The sequence below is a fragment of the Artibeus jamaicensis genome, unplaced genomic scaffold (assembly GCF_021234435.1).
Source record: "Artibeus jamaicensis isolate MK-2021 breed Jamaican fruit bat unplaced genomic scaffold, CSHL_Jam_final scaffold_1689, whole genome shotgun sequence".
NCBI lineage: Eukaryota > Metazoa > Chordata > Mammalia > Chiroptera > Phyllostomidae > Artibeus > Artibeus jamaicensis.
Window position 1 is genome coordinate 3766231 of NW_026522029.1, and position 13699 is coordinate 3779929.

Consider the following 13699-nt stretch of genomic DNA (forward strand, 5'->3'; position numbering starts at 1 on the left):
GTCTGCTCTGCCCTCCCCACCCCTCCACCAGACCGTATCAGCGAATCCCTCTGCTGTGGCACGGAGAGCTTTTTTATTCATCGCAGGATTTATTTTTAGCCTGAAACAAGTGCATCCTAAAAATGGAGTTCCTGATGGGACAGGGCCCGGGCAGAGCTATGCGAGGTATCTGGGGCTTGGCCGCCCAGCCTGCCTCTCAGTCCACACGTGTGCATGTGCGCCTGCGTGTGTGTGTACGTGCGTGCGTGTGTGTGTGTGTGTGTGTGTGTGTGTGCGCCTGCACTCTCTTCTTGCTGAGCCCACGACTACAGGGGCTGGAGCCGAGGAGGTGCAGAGTCTGTCCCGGGGCCCAGGAAGGTCAGGAGAGACAAACTCGGACTCTCCTGAGAGTTCTGCCTCCTTCTGCCTGCACTCCGTACTTCTGGGCAAGGAAAGCCAAACTTTTCCCAGATGAAGAGGACTTGCCTGTTTGTCGTGGGGGTCTGCCTGCTGTCCTGCTGCGGGGCAGAGGAGGGGCTGAACTTCCCCACGTACGATGGCAAGGACCGCGTGGCGAGCCTCACAGAGAAGAACCTGAAGCAGGTCCTGAAGAAGTACGACCTCCTCTGCCTCTATTACCATGAGCCGGTGTCTGCAGATAAGGTGGCTCAGAAACAGTTCCAGCTGAAAGAGATCGTGCTGGAGGTACGCGGGGGGCGCGCACCACCGTGCCGGTGAGCTCGAGCTGGCCAGTGGGGGGATGGGGGCGGCGGGGTGCAGAGCCCCTACCTTGAAACCCCGCTGCATCCCAGTCTCCGGTGCATCTGGAGATGTTCTTGTCACAAACCGGGGCGTGTGAACAAGCGTGGGCCGAGATGCTGAGAACGGGGACGAGGACACCCGTCTGACCTAAAGTCTGTTGCGTGCTGGTCCTCTGGGTTTTTCAAGGGCAATGCCCCAGCCACTATCTTTTGGAGAGAATTAAAACTGTTGTTAAAAAGACTGGCTGATGCGAAGCTCCCAGGGGCCTTGGTGGGTTTCGTGCTGACAACCCACTCTTTGCGCTCTGTCCAGGGTCCCGGGCAGACAGGGGGCGTGCGACCTTGCCTGTCCCGGTCACTGAGTGACCCTCCTTCCCGGTGGTGTGGTTTTAGTCAGCATTACCAGTGTGGTGTGGGAAGACCTCAGCTGCACACTCAGTAACGGGAATTGTTGTTTTCCTCGGAAAGCTCTCGGTGTGAGTGCAGGGCTGAAGTCAGTTCTTATTTTATTGGCGTTACGTGGCCTGTGTGTACACCTGGCACTGGGGCCCGTTCTCGAAACTGGGTGAGGGCCCCAGAACTCTTCCCGTGCCCCCCCCCACCCCCGGACAGTCTCAGGTCACTCACACTCAGGAGCACCACGAGTGCCGAGAATCCCAGCAGTCACCTGGGTCCCTCATCAGTCCCCAAGCCCAGCTCAGTCCAGGCACAAATCTATGGAAAAGACTATTTGAGAACCACAGTGGTTTATGAACCATCAGAAAGCTCCATTTAATCAAACACTTTGATGAACAGATTTAACACATAAAGCCAACATGGATTTGAATTCTCAAAAAAAAAAAAAAAAGACTGATAAAATCCAGGAAAACCACCCCAAGCACATCAAAACGTCTCTAACGATTTAAAGACACTTCAGAACCCTAATGTCTCCGGTCACCGGGCAAACACCTGGGTTTCAGAGGGTTTGTGTTCGGCTGTGTGGACAGCGGGGGCGCTCCAGTCAACAGAAAGTTAAGTGTCTTTAAAATGCCGTCACCACCACCCGATTTCCCTCGGGCTGCTCGTGGGGGTGCATTTGAAATCCCGAAGTTCCGTTCCCTCTGTGAGTTGCCAGCAAGAGAAAGCAGGGGCGTCTCAGGTCTTCGCAGTGCGGACGTGGGAAAATCGCAGGCTGGAAAAACCAGGCCATCCAGCCGGGCCGCTCGTAAAGTCCTCACTCACATCGCCGTCTCCATCTCAAACCACCCTACTCAGTTACTGAGGGATATTTTTATGAAAAACTTAATTGGAGGCATAAGGAGTCTATTTATGTGCTCGTCACAGTCTGGTTAGCCTAGAACTCAGAAATAAAATAAAATAAAAAGCCAGTGCCCCGCGGAGACAGACGAGGGGCGGGGAGGTTGGGCAGAGGGGTGGAGGCCTCGGTGGCACCTGAGGTCGCAGTGGGTGCCCTTAGAGGGAAAAGAACACAGAACTTGGGGTCGGGAGATTGGACTTTGTATTACATCCCATTTACATGATAATAATCACCGTGCACATCTATGAGATCCTTAGATAGAATTAATGAACATTTTGAACGCTTACTCTGTGCAGCGACTACTTCAAGCACTTTGCACATGTGAGCTGGTTTCATCCTTACAGTATTTCTGTGGCATAGGTATGGTTACTCTTCCCACTTTACATATGGGGAAACTGAGGCACCGACAGAGAGGCTAAGTTGCCCAAGGGCACTCAACTAGTGCAGGGGAAGCAGGCCCGGCCCCTCCACCGCGCTGCTGCTGGAATCAATGAGACGGGTGCAAGGAGCTGCTGGTACCCTGTTCAGCAGCGTTTGCAGAGTCTGCTGGAAATGTGGCTGCATCAACCGCAGGGCTGAGCAGCAAAGAACCCTGAAGCTACTGCTGATGCAAATGCCCAGACCAGGGAGGAGGCTGGGTGGGGGCAAGCCTTTGGCAAGGCGCCTGTCAGGTATAGGCTGCTTCTCAGCACCCAGGACAAAAATGGCTCCAGGAGACCCATGGGTGGGAAGGGGATGGACATGAGCCTCTCAGTGTCCTTCATGGGCAAGCAACTATTTTGTCCTCTTAACTCACCGGACCCCAAACCTGCACTAAGGGAAATCTGATTTGGAAGCTCATGCCGGAGCACGTCACCTCTCAGGCACTTCAGCCCGAGGGAGGCGGTGATGTTGGAGGGCTTGCCGGCAGCAGCATCGGTGCCTCTGCCAGTTCCAGAGATGGGCGGGAGGGACGCGAAGGGAGGAGGAGGCAGGGGTATCTCAGCAGCCACAAGCAGACAGCGATGGGGGTGGGGGGGTGGGGGGGTGGGGGGGGGGGGGGCGGGTTCCCTTCCTCCAAGGAGTGTGAGAAGGAGGCTATGGATGTTTTTTCTTTAATCATAACTCACACTAACACATACGTGTACAAATGAAACAAAAATGTTGTAAACTACTCCTTATCATAGTCTGTTCTATTTCACTAAAAATGTTTGACCCAAACCAGTGGAATCAGTTTCCCTCTCCTGTGGCGACCTGCCCCCCCCCCCCAGCTTTAAAAATCTGAGGACTTGTAGGGGTCGGGTCAGGCCAGGGGGTTAGGGATTCAAACTCATGGCTTGTCACGTAAGGGCTATCCCCTGCTGATAAAAGTCCTGAGATTCTATGGTTGGTTACGTATATTTTGTCTGCTTCTCGAAGGCAGCAATTTTCAACCTTCTCCGTCTCGTGGCACACATAAACTCATTACTAAAATTCCTCAGCACACCCCAAAATACGGTTTTTTGCCGATCTGACAAAAAATAGGTACAATTTTGATTCATTCACACTGATGGCTATTGTTGTGTTGGTTGCTGTCGTTTTTTTGCGAGACAGTCTGAGGGAGGAGAGGTCAGTGCCCCTGACTGAGCAGTCGGGGACTGCATGTTTTAGAAATCCCCACCGCACACCAGCTGAAAATCGCAGCTCTAAGGGAGGGTTGTAAAGACACCCAGAAGCAGGCCCCCTACAGGGCCAGGAGGGTACTGCTGCTCTCGGGGCCTTGAAATGTCCTTCAGTGAGTCCTGCATCTGTCACACTTTCTCTGGCTGGGCCTCAGGGTGGACGCTGTGATACAGGGAACACGGGACACTCAGGTGGCTCACAGGCTGATGCGGGAGACGAGCAAACGAGAAGTCACACAGAGATGCGGCCATTGTCACAGCAGAGCGACCTCCAGGGTCCTCCGGGAGTGCAGAGGGGAGAGGGAACCTCCCATGCCCACCCCCGCCACACCCCCAGGAAATGAGGGAGCTGTCACACAGAACTGGATTGTGCAAACGAGTGCAATCCACCAGGCAGGTAAGCAAGGGTGGGGCAAGGATCCCCAAGAGCTAAAAAAATCTGACAGCTCCCAGTATTTTCCCACCTGTTAGCTTTTTCCTAAAACGAACTCTGAAAGCCTCAAGTGTTCAAGGGAAGAGTTTACCCCTACTTTGTCGATCCCCTGTAGGGGGCTGTCCTCTAAGAGGCTGCCAGTCATTTCGACCCCTCTCTGACCAAGGGTGAGTTCCGTGGGAGAGCAGGGCCTGACGAGGGGAAGCGGGGAAGGGGGAGCAGAGGAGGCACCGAAGCTTCGAAGCTTCGGCAGAGAGAGGACCAGTCACGTGGCACCAGGAGGCCCCAAACTCCACTTCGCTTTCCAGTTTGGCCGGATCTAGCTCTGGAGCGCCCCAAGTGGCGGGGCATGGAAAGTCCGTTCTATACGGACATTCTGTAAACCCTGATGGAGTGGATGATTGAAATGTTTCGGATCAAAAGGACCCAGGGAACCATCTAGATTTTTTGGGGGCCCCTCATTTCGTAGATGTGGCCTTGCAGGGTCAGGACCTACCAAGCTGGTAACCCTGATTCCCGATTGGGCACTCCTCGTCTCCAAATTAGCATACACTCATCTAGAAATGTTAGAATATGTAGAAAAAGAAAAAAGAAAGCTATAGAAATTGCCCCCCAGAAATAAACATTGTTAATGTTTGGATAGATTCCATTCTGGTATTTTTTTTCTACTCATAAACACACATTTTTTAACTGGGTTTATACCATTTGTGCAGCTTTGTTTTCTCATTTTCTTTCTTTCTTTTTTTAAAGATTTTATTTATTCTTTAGAGAGAGGAAGAGAGGGAGAGAAACATCAATGTGTGGTTGCCTCTCAAGTGTCCCCTACTAGGAACCTGGCCCTAAACCCAGGCACGTGCCCTGACTGGGAATCAAACCAGCGACCCTTTGCTTCACAGGCTGACTCTCAATCCACTGAGCCACACCAGCCAGGGCATCGTTTTCTCATTTCCATTTCACTATATCGTGAGTGTTCCTATGTCATTACACAGTTTTACATTCTTTACAAACATATTGTCAACACAAGCATACTATTCCACTGTATGATTTCACATGCTTTTTAAATAATTTCTCTATTTTCGGATAATGACATTTTTCAGGATTTGAAAAGACTTTGTCTATTTAGATTTTCATTGCCGTTTTGATGAACATTCTTTGATTTCTAGCCAGACAGGATTTTTTCCTGAAATTATTTGCCCTTTACACTTTCCCCCCGTGCATCCTTTTTCTGCTGAGGTGCCGACACAGTCATCTGGCTTTGTATGCTGTACCCCCTTCAGCTTCGGCCGAGATAGCAGATTTAGTCAACGCCACTGCGGCCACATTGTTGTCGGCACCGCAGGGCTCAGGGACCCGAGAGGGAGAAGATACGGGCAATGAGCTCGGTTCCTCCTTTCTCTCTCGGTGCCCCCTCTGCTTCCCCCTCAAACCTGAGGTGCAAAGCACTGCTTCTGGCATGTTCTATAAATACTGCCGAAAAGTCCTGCAACGTCACAATCACCTCGTTGAGAGGTGGCAGGCTCCGATCTTTGGAATCAGGCAGACCTGGGTGCAACCCCCAAGGATGAAGCCTGTCCACGTTCAGGTTCATCACTTGTAAAGTGGAGACAGGGTGGCGGTGTGAAGACTCCGTGAGGTAGCTATGCCAGGGCACAGCTCCTGAACACTGAAGGTACCCGGTGCTCTCCTGGCCAGGCTGGAGGTGAGACCCAGCCCAGCCGAACCCCATTATTTTATAGATGGAGGACACCAGGCACCGTCAGATGCTCAGGGTGCATGATGTGACCCCACAGTGCTTGTTCATAGCCAGCTGAGCCCCAGAGGAGTGGAGTGACTTGCCCCTGGTCATGGGCTCTGGATGTCCCCACGCTCAGCTCTCCCTTTGATCTCTAAGGCTTTGCTGAGTCTACGCCTGACATATCCAGGGACCTTATCAACACCGTTAATTAATCAGCCCCTTTCCCATGTTCAGTCCCAGGATGACCTCTGTCCCTTTGAAAAATGCGTCCACTCTATCTCCCAGCTTACTCTTTCTCCATGGAGATATACACGTTGGAATATCTTCTTCTAGATTGGAAGCCTCCTGGGGGCCACCTGAACCCAAAGCAAATGTGGTGCTAGGGGAAGTGACAAAAATGAAATCAAGTTCATATGGACAAAGATCAAAAAACTGCTCGTGAGTCAGAAACACAACTAAATGAATGGACAGGCCGTGGGACAGGGTTGCCGAGGACACCTGGGTATAAGAGTTCAGGTTTGCATCACACTGGGGGTTCCTGAGCACACGGGGACGATGTCGTTGTTCTGCCAGACACTAAGCCAAGTGACGGGAGTCACTTACCATTTTCAGACCATAAGAAGCACCCAGGTTTTAGAGGAGGAAAGTAGGGAAAAGAATTTTGAAGCAAAAAAGGTGGTAAAATATGTAATAACATAAATAATATAATATTCCACCAGTGTAAATGTAAACAGAGCTCAACAGCAGCATTAACAACCATTATTCCTCCCACATGGTGGGGTGGGAGGGGAGTCTTATAGTATGAAAAATACGGTACTTCTCCCTCTTCCCCTCCTGCCCTCACACTGGTCTTATCCCAGAGTCCAAGTCCCCTTTCCTTCCTTCTACACCTCTCGCTTCTCAGAAACCAGCAGTCCAACCCAGAAAGGAAGAAAGGAAGGACGAAAGCTCTTTCCTGGTGAGCTTCGTGCTTATGTGGACACAATTCCGTGGCCTCATACACGTCTGTAGAAGGCAGGATAAAGGAGGCAGGCACGGGCCCGGTTCCAGGGTCTCCGGGCACATTCGTGTTCAGAGCTGAGGCTGTTCACTGCACAGATGTGTTTTGTGGGGGTAACTATAGGCCAACCTGTAACAAACACAACCCACTTTCTGCAGTTTCAGTTAGCCAGGGTCAGCTACAGTCCAAAAATATTAAATGGAAAATTCCAGAAATGGACGATTCATAAATTGTAAATTGCTCACCCTCCTGAGTAGTGTGTGATGAAATTCCACACCAGCCAGTGTCTCCACACTGTGCACACTGCCTGCCTGTTGTCACTTAGGCAGCTCCATGTTCGGATTGATTGTCATGGTGTCACGGTGTTTGTGCTCAAGTCACCCTGACATTACTTAGGAATGATGCCAAAGCCATTCACATACCTCACTATAGTGTGGTGTTATAACTGTTCTATGTTATTACTCATTATCGTTCATCTCTTACTGTGCCTACTTAGTAAGTTAGACTTTATCAAAGGCATGTATGAACAGAAAAAATAGTATATATGGAGTTTGCTACTGTCCACAGTTTCAGGCATTCATGGGCAGTCTTGGGATGCACCCCCCATGGATAAGGAGGGACTACTGTCTACCTTTATTGGATTGGAAGAAACTATGGAAGGTCCTCTCAGGCATGTTAGTGAGTGTTTAAGTGCATGAAAATTAGCATTGTGAATCCCGGACTAGAAATACTGCTTCATCAAATATCCATTGATCAGAGTGGACTCAGTAATCTTTGCATTAAAAAATGAATGAAAGAGCCAATGAATGGATGATGAATGAGCAGTGCTTTTCGTATTGTGAACAGTAAAAATTGGTTCATTTGTTTAGGGTGAACTAGATCCCTTGCACTGGCAGGCAAGCTGGGGTCTTGGCACAGAAATGGCCACATCGTCCAGGTGGCTGCATGGGCCGTCCAGGTCAGCCTGCAGCTCCCGTTGATTTTCAGCAGGGTTCAGCTAGGATGGGAGGTCAGGGGCGGCACCTTAGTGTCCCTTCCTCAGGGGCCTTAGCTCCCCACACAAAAGCTGCTGCCACTTACACAGGACCTTCCCAGAAGCTCCCTCTCAGGCCCTCTTGGACATTAAATGACAGGGTTGTCCTGTAAAGATTATTGGAAGTGGCCTGTCTCCCAGCAGGGAGGATTATTGTGATGACCAGTGCTCCAGGCCTGGCCAGCATATCACTTTCCCATAATTTCTATACGGTGATTCCAGCACAGATTATCCATTAGGCCCTCTGGGGGTGGGGGAGGCATGTTCCATCAGTTATGGCAGAACCAAAAATCAGGATCCTGTGCACAATAGGCCTCTGGGTTCTGCTGCTGTTCAGGTACGTCTCTTGATGCCATTGCTCTCAGTCATCCACAGCCCCCCATAGACTGAGAGCCCGTCTATATTCACAGTCTTTTTTGTATATTAGTGAAAATATCTTTGGCTGGGAGTGATGCAACCTCCTCAAACCCTGCAATGTACCCAGTACAATTGGCATGACTCTTGTGTGCACTTGATGAGTCTGGCCATCTGGTATACCCAGCCTCAGATGAGGGAGCAGTGCTTGGGACAGGCAAATGCCTGGGGTCAGAGTGCCTGAACTTCTCTTATATGTGATGTCTTATTTAACCCATGGCAGGTCACAAATATGCCCCTGATTTACTCATTTATAGAGTCAATCATATATGGTTTCTATCTCAGTGGGTGAATTAAAAGAATGATATGAAAGCAGGCGAATAAGAATTTCTTGTAAAATTCTAAGAAGCTGTGCAAGTACCAGGTATTATTATTTTGTTATGCTGGCTCCTATGGAGGAAATTAATCATCACAGAATGCCTGAGTGTCTGAAATATAACCAGTGCTTTTCAAACGCTAATTCCCTTCACCTGTCAGTGGAATTTCAGAACATGTTCCTGGCCAATCGCAGCAGTTCTCAACCTTGGCTGCATGTTGGAATCAGCTAAGGAGTTTTTTAGAGTGCTGGGCCTCGTCCTCCAGATACTCGTTTAATTGGTCATGAGGTAAGGGATGGTACCCAGACGCTACAGTTTTTAAAAGCCCCACGGGTGATTCAAGCATTCAGCCAAGTTTGTGGCCCACTCAAGCCTATCGGAAGACCTCAAAATGTAGACCGCAGAGCAATGTCAAGGGCCTCACCTGGGTGCTTGTTGCGTGTAAATGGGATCCCTAGGTGATTCACAACCATGTTTAAGTTTGCAGAGAACTGTGCCTGTCTCCTGGGCCGGATGACCAGAATCATGTTGCACTTGCTTGACCTTCAGTCTGTTGGCTGTTGGCTCCCCCGGAGGACACTGCACGGTCAGAGCACCTCTGTTTTGGAGAACTGCTGGGGTGTTCAGTGGGTCCCCGGGCTGCAAGGATTCGGGTTTGCTCTGGGACCCAGCCAGGCCTCCCAGGGCTCCCACTGTCCCCTCACACAGTAAGTGATTCATACTTCAGACCTCCTTACACTGGGGTGACCTGGGCCCAGGCGAAGCCTTCCCCTACTTCAGAATTTTCAAGTCAGATTGTGAGGTTTTCTAAGAAATCGGAAGATGGCTTTCTAAGTAGTCTTTCTTCAGGGTCCAGGAATGACCTTCAGAAAGAGAGGGAAAGCATCCATTTGGTTGCTGTGTCTCGTTGCATTTTCCCCCAAAGAAATGAGAATCTGAGCACTCCAGAGGTACATGAATATGCAATGCTAAGATGTGAACATTTAACAGGGAACCATGGGAAAACTTAGTGCAAACTGGTGACTGCTGTACCAGGTCAAACTAAGTCTTGGGAACACCCACATAGAAAAATTCATTATTTCATCTAGTCCTCAACTCTTCAGGTACTGCTTACTTACAAAGTGCCGATAACATAGCCCCTGACATCTGAGAGATGTTCTTGTATTGATAAGAACTCACTTCCTTTAGCTCCATGAGGCATGTCACCTTATCAAAATAGTATTCGCCCTGACCACCTATATAAATCACACTCCCCAATCACTCCTTTCATCCCCTGTATTGGACTCTGTCTGTCCCATTGCATAGCGTCCGGCACCCTACAGAACGAAAAATCCACAGAGGAAAGTACTTTATTCTCTCCGTTGCTGTCCCCCAGCACCAAAACCAGTGTCTGACTCAGTGGGCACTTAGTGGTGTTTGTGGAATGTATGTTGAATGAACAGAAGGAAGAGAAGGGAAACAGCACTAATTACAACCTTACCCTAGACCACACCTAATACGGTGCTTTACATCTATTACTGAATTCTTACAATATATTCTCACATTACATTCACAGAAAGGATCTTGGAAAATTAAGCAGAAATCACTCAAAGTCACAAAGCTAGAAAGTTGCAGACATGAAACAGGACTTACACCCACATCTATCTGTCATGTTCCTGCCACTGCACCAGGGAACAGCTGAGTGGGATTGCTTCATGTTCATAAGTGCTGCCAGCTCACAAGGGGACAGGTGTTTTTAGTTTGTGCTCTGGATTTTCACCTGCACTTGAGCAGTATTTAATGGTACAACTTGTCTATGCGTTGAACCAAAATGACCAGCATGAGTAAAGAGACTAGTGCTTAGCACCTACTTGGTATTAAATCAATGTTTGCTGGATGGGTGGGTGGGTGGGTGGATGGATGGATGGATGGATGGATGGATGAAAGGATAAAAAAAGGCAAGGAATGATGGATACATCTCCTATATGGCAAATGTAGGAGATGCATCTCTTAATTTCTTTTAAAATTAAATCAATTTTAAAAAGAATTGAATAGTAAAAAAAAAAAATAGATTGAATCTGTGAGATTCAAGGGCCTGTTCGCCATCCTCACTTAATCCTACTGAAATATGGTTTAGGATGCTTTTTTTAAAACCACAGGACTCTCAGTCCTCTATGCACATGGTGTGGGCAGAAGCCTCTGGGCACTGCAGGGCTGACCGTGCCTTCAAACCTATTCAGCCCTGGCAGACGTCCCAGAGGTTGCATTTCCAACCCCACAAGAGAAGAAGGCAAAATGAAATTGCCAGACTCAAGCAAATCTACAGCTGGAACGATGTGGGAACTCTGGGCAGATAATAGCAACACACACGAGATTCAGGCATTTCTTCCCGCTGTCCACTGCCCAAAGATGGCCTTCTCTGTACTTGCACCTGCCACACTCTGAAAAATCCGATGAGGTCAGGCTTATTTTGGCTTGGCTTTGGGAACGAATCCTCACCCAGAGCCAGCATTCTCTTGGGAGGTGTGTGCGCATGCTCACTCTTCAACTGCGATCTCCTTCAAGTCCAAGGGCCCCCCAAACTCTTTGGTGAGAGTTTGCTGTGCACCTCTCAGCAACAAAACAGGTGTGTGGGTGAGATGGTAAAGTGATGAGAGAGTGGATCGAACTGATTACAGGTAAATTCTCCCTTCCCCATACAGAATTAATGGGGAAACATTTTACAAAGTGGCGGACACACTGTTGACTCAGAAGGTTTCAGACCAGTGGGCCCCTCTTCTCCCACTCCTGTCCCTCCAAAAGCCCTCAGAACTCGAGCTCAAATAGGGTGTCTAGTCATCATATCCCTGGGGGAGATCTCCTCTCAAAGTTATAAAGTTTTAACTTTATTTACAGGTTCCAGTTCGCATCCAGTACTATTTTGTACTAGTTCCAGGTGTTTGGCTTAGTGGCTAGACAATCGTTACATGACAATGTGGTCCACCCAGCACTTCCAGCACCCTCCTGGCACCGCACAGTTATTACGATATTATTAACTATGTGCCCTGTGCTGTACTTTACATCCTCTGGACTGCTCGTAACCACCAATTTCTACTTCTTCACCTCTTCCACCCAGCCCTCCAACCCCCTCCCCTCTGGCAACCATCACAAGCTATAAATTTTTAATTAAAGACAGGAGATACCATGATTATAATGTAAAGCCGTAAAATAAAAAGGAAGAAAATCTATCTGAGTCACCAGACTCTTCTTTCAAAGCAGCAGCCCTGCTCTTTTGCAATGTGAGCTTCATTATTTGGTGTGGAGGATCTTTGTGTAATAAGCAGCCCAGGCTTAGCGTCTAAAATGACTTGTTCCACCAAGAAAGCCAGCCCCCAAAGTGCCGAGTCTGAACAACGAAGCTTCGGAGGCCCCCTCGTCTGTACACTGGGTGTGGTTCTGTCCTCATGAGCCGTGTCTGTTTGGACGGCCACGCAGGAAGACGGCCAGTGCGCCATCTTGCCTTGTGCAGAGCCAGCCAGGCCTCTGAGCGCCCGTCCGCGCACCGGCTGCTCGGTGCCCCAGGCCAGGCAGGCCTGTCCTCACCATCTGCTGTGTGCTGGGCAGGGAGCTGGACCGACAGGTGCTCCCTCACACACTCACCTGCTTCTACCTTACGGTGACACACAGCCACGCGGGCTCAGGACACCCAGCGAATGTGACAAGTAGCAGAGCCAGCATTTGGGCCCAGGTGCCTGTGAGACTCCAGTGTAGGGACGTGAATGGGACCAGAGTGTCGCCCGTTTATTTATGAAGTAAATGACAGTAACCCCCCTACGCAAAAAAAAAAAAAGTGAATATTCTCTGGTTGAATGGCTCAGTTGGTTGGAGCATCGTCTGTTTCATTCACCAAAAGGTTGAGGGTTCGATTCCGGGTCAGGGCACACCCCAGGTTGCAGGTTTAATCCCCAGTTGGGGTGCACACAGGAGGCAATTGATAGATGTTTCTCCCTCACAGCAATGCTTCTCTCTCTCTTCTCTCTCTCTCTCTCTGTCTCAATTCAATGAATATACCATTGGGTAAAAAAAAAGTGAATACACTGCATAGCAGCAGCTGACAATGTCGCCCGACATTGTCAAAAACACAGGTTTTGAAGTTAGAGCCACCTGTGTTTGAGTCCTTGCACAGACAAGTCATTGAACTGGACATCTGACCACAGGCCAGTGACTTAACTTCTCAAGGCTGAGGGCCTTCCTGGGTGAAACAAACCACACTGCCCTCGTCCCAGGATTCTTACCGAGGGGAAAGAGGTGGCATGTAAAATGACCGGCACGTTTGGTGCTCGGCAAAGGACTGTCACTGTGTCTGTGACAACTCCAGCTCTCTGCTTAGCTCTCTGTAGTATTTGTTGTCATTAGCAGATGTCATCAAAATAAACAGGAGTCAGACGTTTCCCGGAGTTCAGCCAAGCGGCAGGGCTCTGTGTGTGTGGTGGGGAGGAAAACCAAAGGCCTCTGCTCGCAGTCCTTCCTTCACAGTCGGGGGGCCTCTCCAGCCACCGAAGCCCTCTCTCTACCTTCTTTTTATGAGAAGTATCGACCCACAGAAGGCTTAGTTTTGAAAGGGATGATCTGTCCCTGGCTCCAGGCCTGAGTGAGAACCTCGTGGGCTGGTTCTGGGGCAGGGCGGGGAGGGGCTGCTCTCACGCCCAGCCCAACGTCTTTCAACTCCGTTTTCAAACAACCCCGCTTGGACAATACTTTTAGTATGAAAAGAAAAGTCCTGGCCTCCGAGGCGGCCTCCCTCTTTTGGTCGGTGTGGCCAGCAGTACGCGCTCCACAGTGAGACTGACTGTGTGTTGGAGCTGGTCATGGAGCAAGATTCTCCGTGTGGGGCCGGCATCACCCAGGACCTTGTCAGAAATACAGATTCCTGGGTCCGCTCCCAGACCTGCTGACTCAGAAACTCTGGGGCGGACCTGGCGTCTGCGTTTGCACTGGGCTTCGCTCCGGGTGATGCTGACGCGGCTCAGGGTCCAAACAGAAGGCTGGTGGAGTGGGGCTGCTTGTATCCAATTTATAGGGAACACACGCCAGTAAGCGCCTATACCCATGTTCCTCCTGCAGGTTTCGGT

The 13699-nt window shown here is 49.8% G+C and overlaps 1 protein-coding gene across 1 annotated transcript in view; it reads left to right on the plus strand.

Annotated features, from left to right (window-relative positions):
• Positions 1-253: 253 nt before the first annotated feature.
• Positions 254-13699, plus strand: part of CASQ2 (calsequestrin 2) — a 56306-nt gene continuing 42860 nt past the window's right edge. Inside the window, exon 1 of the mRNA XM_037135068.2 lies at positions 254-684. Coding sequence (XP_036990963.2) covers positions 451-684 — 234 coding nt within the window. The 5' untranslated portion in view covers positions 254-450. The remainder of the gene's footprint in view (positions 685-13699) is intronic.